Source organism: Ruditapes philippinarum, unplaced genomic scaffold (assembly GCF_026571515.1).
Source record: "Ruditapes philippinarum isolate M1 unplaced genomic scaffold, ASM2657151v2 ctg2150_1_1_1_1, whole genome shotgun sequence".
Classification (NCBI taxonomy): Eukaryota; Metazoa; Mollusca; class Bivalvia; order Venerida; family Veneridae; genus Ruditapes; species Ruditapes philippinarum.
The window spans coordinates 68130-75308 of record NW_026865590.1 but is presented as its reverse complement, the minus strand read 5'-3'; the positions used below and the strand labels follow the sequence as shown (position 1 = coordinate 75308).

At 32.2% G+C, this 7179-nt stretch overlaps 1 protein-coding gene across 1 annotated transcript; it reads left to right on the top strand.

Annotated features, from left to right (window-relative positions):
* Positions 1-1041: 1041 nt before the first annotated feature.
* Positions 1042-1611, top strand: LOC132729635 (protein GVQW3-like). Its single transcript, XM_060715441.1, has one exon. The coding sequence runs from the start codon at positions 1042-1044 to the stop codon at positions 1609-1611; it is 570 nt and encodes a 189-aa protein (XP_060571424.1).
* The last annotated feature ends 5568 nt before the right edge of the window (positions 1612-7179 follow it).

Here is a 7179-nt window from a genome sequence, read left to right as displayed (position 1 = left end):
ATGAAAAAATAACCTGTCAGAAATGTCTTAGGACTTGATCTCTATATGCTCCGTATATTGAAAGTGATGTATTCGAAGTATCAAAAATAGAACTAACATACTTGTATCAAACCTGGTTCTATTTTATCCTATTAGTAAAAATTAAGAATAATTGCCAAAAAAAAAAGTTCAATATGTCACCACACTGTGATATTTTCATATATATAATTGCATCATACAGATGCTAATAGCGTGACAACTTATTATAACCTACATCAGATAGAAACTTGAAAATAGTTTCTAGAACCCATGTGCAGTGAATGGAAATTTGCAATTTATATTCACAATATTTCTTTGATACATATGTTCCACATTTTGTGTAAAATATCGTATTTAAAATGAAATAAAAAATAAAATTTATACAACATATATCCGATAACTGTTACAAAAAATTCATATTATTATGCAACTTTGCATAAATTTTCTTAATATTGTATTTGAAGGTTGATAGATAAAATCATACTAGAGTATAGTGAGAATCCTAATTGACTTAAACCAAAAATATTAAGTTCAAAGGATATTAATTTTTAGTATTGAACTTTACCCCCCATCCCACACCCACACCCACACCCCCACCCCCACCCCCCAAAAGGATATAACTTTTGTAGATAAATTTGCTCAAAAATTAATCAAGGGTTGTTCGGAAAGTTTTGAGACAATATGATTTTCTCTGTTTCTAATTACAGCTGCGAATATTATTTAATATTATTTAATACAAATTATAGCTTAATATGTTATTTATCCGAGTTATGTCTTTAAAACGTTGTAACGTTACTATACGGCATATAATCGTTTCCATAGCAACACCTGTCTACGCATCCTGGCGCACGGACTATTTTCTTGTTATAAGTTTTCTTACTGAATAAAAAGAGCCCCTAAAATTGCGCCAAACGTCACGAAAATTTTATGACGTCACTTCCAACTTAAGGACATCATTTCCGCTAGTTGTTTAAGCCGTTAAGCAGATCATTATAGCAATACGTGCGTGACAAGACAACGACTATGGAAACACCGTCAAAAGAGGAACAGCGTGTTTTTATTAAGTTTTGCGTTAATCTTGGGAAAACGCCAACAGAAACTAAGCAACTTCTAGAACAGGCAAACAACGGACGTACTGTTAGTCGACCATTGGTATTTAGATGGCATAAAGAGTTTCGGGATGACAGAAAGTCAACAAAAGACAAGGAAAGGAGCGGTCGCCCATCCGTCATCGACGATAAACTGACACTTGCAAGAAACGCGCTTCAGTGCGACCGTCGCATAACAGTAAGAGAAGTTGCAGAAGTTTGTGATGTAGGTACGGCAACTGCTCACAAAATGTTTACTGAGACACTTGCAATGTCTTGGGTTTCGGCCCGTTGGGTACCGAGGTTATTGACGGCTGATCAGGAAGAAAACCGAGTAAAAGCATCTCGACAGTTTCTACGTTCATACCAGAGAGAAGGCGACGCGTTCTTAGACAGAATTATTACCACCGACGAGTCCTGGTTTTACTATTACGACCCAGAAACAAAGTCGCAGTCTTCAGTTTGGAAGCACACGTCGTCTCCACCCCGAAGAAAGCACGTGTAACCAAATCCGTTGGCAAACATATGTTTATTCTATTCATGGACAGGAAGGGGATGCTGTTAACACATGCTGTACCGAAGGGAGAGACGGTGAACGCTGACTATTACTGCAGGGTGAGTAATTATGTTAACTTTATTTAACATGAAAATAATTAAAAATAAATATATAAATAATATAGATATTTAAATTGATTACTTACTTAATTATTAAAATAATTATTTGAAATTAATTCACCTGTATCTGTATTAAGTACGAGCTCCGATATTTCTGTTTATTATAATAAGGTAATCAGACAAGAACTGATCAACGCTATCCGTAAGAAGCGGCCGGAAATGCTTGCGAATCTGGAGAACATCTACCTACATCAAGACAATGCGCCTGCGCATACAGCATCTGCCACTTCTCTGGAACTTGATGTTCTCGGATTTAACCGCATCGCTCACCCTACCTACTCACCCGACCTGGCCCCAATGGACTTTTCCGTTTTTCCGGCCATCAAATCCGAACTACGAGGAATCCGGTTTGAGGACCTAGTTGAACTGCGCTCTAGAGTTATGAGCATTATTGCAACATTTAAATCTGACTGGTATAGAAATGTATTCGCCAAGTGAGTTACGAGGCATGAGAAATGTGTACGTTGTGAAGGAAAATACTTTGAAAAGGAGTAGCAGTTGACTTTTCTACGGTGACGTTAAACTCTGGAAATAACGGCAACGTCGGATAACGTCGTTGCGTGCGCCGGGTCACCGGTAGTGTCTGTGCCTAACGTTTTGTAGCTTTTGTATACATGAAGCTATTGTTATGAAATTTTACACTATAATAGATGAGGTATTAAAGTAATACATAGTAAACTCTTGTTTGATTTTATCTTTTCCAACGCTAAATATTGACCCAGTCTCAAAACTTTCTGAACAACCCTCGTATATACCTTGTCGATGATTCTACCCATTTTGGAACCCAGAGTTTAAGGTAATCAAACTGAATGAAAATTTTGGATATTAAAAATCTTGAAACAAAGTGATCCCTCGGAAGCATTAATTACAACAAAATTACAAGAGAATTGCAGACTCGGTTTGATTGAGTCTGTACATGAGGGATACTGATTAAGTGCAACATCCCTCACGCCCCCTAGCACCGGCTTGAGCGGTACTCAATTCTCAACACTTAATAGTGCTGGCGTCAATGATCCCGAAGGACCAGAAAAATATAACAACACTGAAGTGAAGTACGGGGCAACTTGTTACAGCTGCCACACATCACTTGACACCTGCTGTTGTGAAGTATAAAAATCTGGAAACAAAGCCATATTTCTGTATCCTCGGGCCAATGCAGCAGTCTTTGTCAAATATGAAGTGGCATTTCGCTCATTTTTTTATTTTTCAGTTGAGCTGAAATGGCTATATATTTCGACAGATTGAGTATTATATTGGTGATTTACAAACAGTTTCTTTCGGAAAATGTTGCAGATGAAATATGAATCTGCATAAATTATATAAAAAAACTGTCCAAATTTTTTGTGTTTCTTTTTAAAGTAACGTTAAATTACAGAAACGTTTATAGGCTATGTTTGTTATATACGTATATAGTTCTTTTTTAGTAAATTACAAAATGGAAAGGAATAATGGCAAAATGTAAAACATATTTTGGCTTTCACCTGATTACTCACTATATACCTATGGATTGGTATCATGTTACTTTAAAGATAATATTACGAACACAATCAAAAATAATTTAATGTATACGACTGCTATGTGTTTGATAAAATATATTTTTATACAGAGTTTATTTCAGTAAAAATTAGTCGGAAGACACACTCGAACCAACGAAATATCTAATTACGGTTGTTACGTACTTCCTTGACATGTTTTATATCTATCAATTTCTATTAATATTCAGTAATTTGACCTTTATACAATGTATTATACGTACAACTGAGATATATAGAAAACTTATTTACTATTGATGATTATACATATCTTGATATCATTTACAATGTAATCAGAAGACATGTGGTTAATTAAAGAAATAGATATTGTTTCAATAATTCCGAATTTCAACTGTAATATCATTTACATTTAAAACAGTTTTTTCGTATGTTACGAAAGAGTCAGGTTGTCAAAATCCAAAGCAATTAAAGTATAATAACATTATTGTAGTTAATATTTTTTATTCACAAGGGTTATTGTATTGAATTCCGTCCTAGATTCATTTGATACAATTTCCGGCAAAAAAATGAGTAAATCATTGACTTTATTTGTTTAAAGTTACAACATTTGTCGACTGAAATAATATGGTTTCAGGTATAAATAGATAGGTAAATAGCACTATAAAATGGTCTTTACTTAGAAGTGACCTATTATGCTATTTATAAATCCCATTCTTTTCATATGAACAACATTTACTTTTCAACGTTGAATTTCTTTTCTTTTCTCGCACAAAATGTCGTGCACAGTTTAAAAATACATTTTGTTGCTGGTGTTGTCAGTTATGTTATTAAGTCCTTTTATTGCATCACCGTCTTCAAAAATGGTCAGAAATTTAGATCAAAGTAAGCAAGTTGCATATTAATTGTTAATTACTTCAACTTGGTTTATTGCTTCATGACATAAAGAAGTAAAATTGTACACATATTGAAATTTACATTGATTTGATACTTTTGACATTGAAATGATGTTAAACTTTGTAGTCTTTAGCTTTGTTTGATTTGGACTCAAAAATAATATTTGAACCCGGTCAGGGACAGGCCGTTGTTTCCTTGAGCAAGAAACTGTACATCTATTGCTTACTGCTTGGTACCAGAAGCAGATTCAAGCGTGTTTCAATAAACTTATAACTTGCAACACAATCAAACTAAAATTAATTCTTATAAACTAAATAACAGATTGGTATATTGTGATTTGTAATAGTTAACTAAATCGCTATCTAATACCATTACACCAAATGTCCTTTTGTGTGATGTAATCAAATTTGTTTCCAACTATGAAACATTTACAACATTTCTATAATGTTTTAAATATCCTTTATACTTATTATTATTCTTATCATTCTTATTATTCTTATTATTTTTCTTCTTCTTCTTCTTATTATTATTATTATTATGTTTTATTGTAAAAGTATTACATTTTTCGTCTTAGTAATAATAACATTCTCGACATTATGTTAAAATAGATAACTTAAATTGTATTTAAGAGAAGCACCGTATTTTTTCTTTAATCACTTAATGTACGACTGCCGTTCTGACTCCCGTCCTTGAAATCTGTATGGTAAATCCACCCTTTTTTTTTTCTTGCTTATTTCAAACATGTGTTTGATACCTAATACTTTGATAAAAGAAAAACATAAAATAGTTTGTCTGAAGTAACTTAACAACAATGTATTAACCCCTTTTATGGACATATCTAATGATGCGACATTTAAAATGTTTTGTGTTTTAACAGACTCATCTGGCTGATTCTACAGATGTTGATCTATTAAACTTTATAATATTTCCTTAAACAAAAAACGTTGTTTTTTCTCGTACAAGAGCGGATTTGTTCCGGTAGAAATATGATATTTATCGCCGGCTCTATCGGAAGGTCGTTATAAGTAAAGTGATAAAACATAAAAGTAATAGTTGCGTTGGTAAAGAATACAATAGATAACATATGACTTCTTTGTAATGTTTTTTTAGGATGAACTATTCAAACATCACGATAAATACTAAGGATGATCCAGAAAAACCCGGCATTAAGTTATAAGTTCAATAAAATTTAATTATAGTTCATAAGGCAAACATTAAATTAATGCGTAATATATACTCAAATAAAACTTATTATGACCACCACATGCATATCTAAGTTAACATAGTTATGAGCATAAGGTGAGGTCTAAGTAGTGGCATAACGCCATGATTAAGCGTTGACGTCAAAAAATATTTTCAAGGTATTTGCCTCTGTACGCAACCAAAGGTCGATGTCTTCAAATCCATTGGGTAAATAACTATATTCTTATACAATAAGGCTCACCTTAAGTGTGATAACTACTCAACTCAAAGCTACGACTATTGAACTATTGTTTGATGTGGGAGGATAAAAAAGCATCTTAAAGTTGAAGGCATGAAATATATTTCATTTCGTTATATCACTTAATTAAATAAAAATGTGTATGATAAATTTAGATGTAAAATATATGTACGGAAATAAAGAAAATGTAGTTTTCGTTGACAGTAATTATTCCTAGATTAGAATGCAAATGAGTCCGTCGACTTGAATTAATAAAGTAAATACTTAAAACAAATCTTGGATATATATGTATATGCAATTGATGAATTATAATTTTGCAAAAATATATCATATTAAAATTTCTTCAAGGCCGCACATGACAGCACATTTGTCTTTTTATATGGTTGCTGAGAACTGTCACGTCAGTTATATGATTGTGTCTGACACCGCAGAATGAGATCATCCAATTCTTTTTTAATCACATTATTTATGTATTTCAGGACAGTTTAAGTATTATTGATGTTAAACAGACTTAAATAAAGTACTCAAATATTTTTTTACAAAATGCAACACAGCAATTTTTTGTACTTTTTTCGCTATCTTTACAAATGGCGCATTTAATGAGTATCAGGCTCTTACTGAAAAACGAGTGTTTGATCCATTACTTCTTTTAAAAGTAGCCAACAGTCATGCCACTTTAAGTGCACTCAAATGTTAAGTACATTAATAAGCTTAAAATGACATGGTAAGAAGACTCCTTTTAATTTGATACTTCATGATGGCATGCCGCTACTTTTAGAAATATTCATTTTTTTTACCCACTTTGTATTTCTTTTAAGTATCAATTAACCATTTGAAATTGTATCTTTTTGTTCTGCTTTAAATCCCCATCTGTTTGTATTCTAACTCAAATAAAAGGATAGTTGCATTTGTTAGGAGTGTAAGAATGTCAGAAATACAAAGTTCTTAATTGGTCATGTCTTCGATATGAAAATAGAATCTACCTGTTCTAAAAAGTGGTAGCAGAAATGAACTAAATTGCCTCATATTTCTTTGCAACATATGTCTTGTTCCAATTACCCCTTGTTTTCTTCTTGTTCGTATCAGCATGAATCGTGACTATTTGTGCCTTTTGATTGCTGTATAAGTTCTATAATAAATGCAAAGTTTTTTTACTAACCACCAATAAACCTAGACGTGTGAAAATTAAGTTCTTTATCACTCAGAAATTAATCAAAACAACAAAGCAATCATTCTGGACGATTTTTGTTTTCATACTACTCAAGTTTTACTTCATTTGTCATTCTTAAAACGTTTGAACCACACATAAAAGGCTGAAATTAACATAGCAAGTTTTATTGTTATTTGTTTGCACGTTAACACATATTGGTTCTATTTCTTCAAATAAAGATTAAAAGTACTTTTGGTTGTGTATGCGCATGTTTAAAGTACGTGAAGTAAAATTTAGATTGAAATTGAAGTCTAGTATCAAGTTTGTCATATGCATTTTTTCAAGATCATAAATGTGTCTTGTTATGATCAGTACTTGTTGCAAAAAAGGAATATAATATCATAGGTATTGCAAATTACA

Coding starts and splice junctions, on each gene's coding strand:
- LOC132729635 (XM_060715441.1), top strand. CDS start 1,042: ATGGAAACACCGTCAAAAGAGGAACAGCGTGTTTTTATTAAGTTTTGC.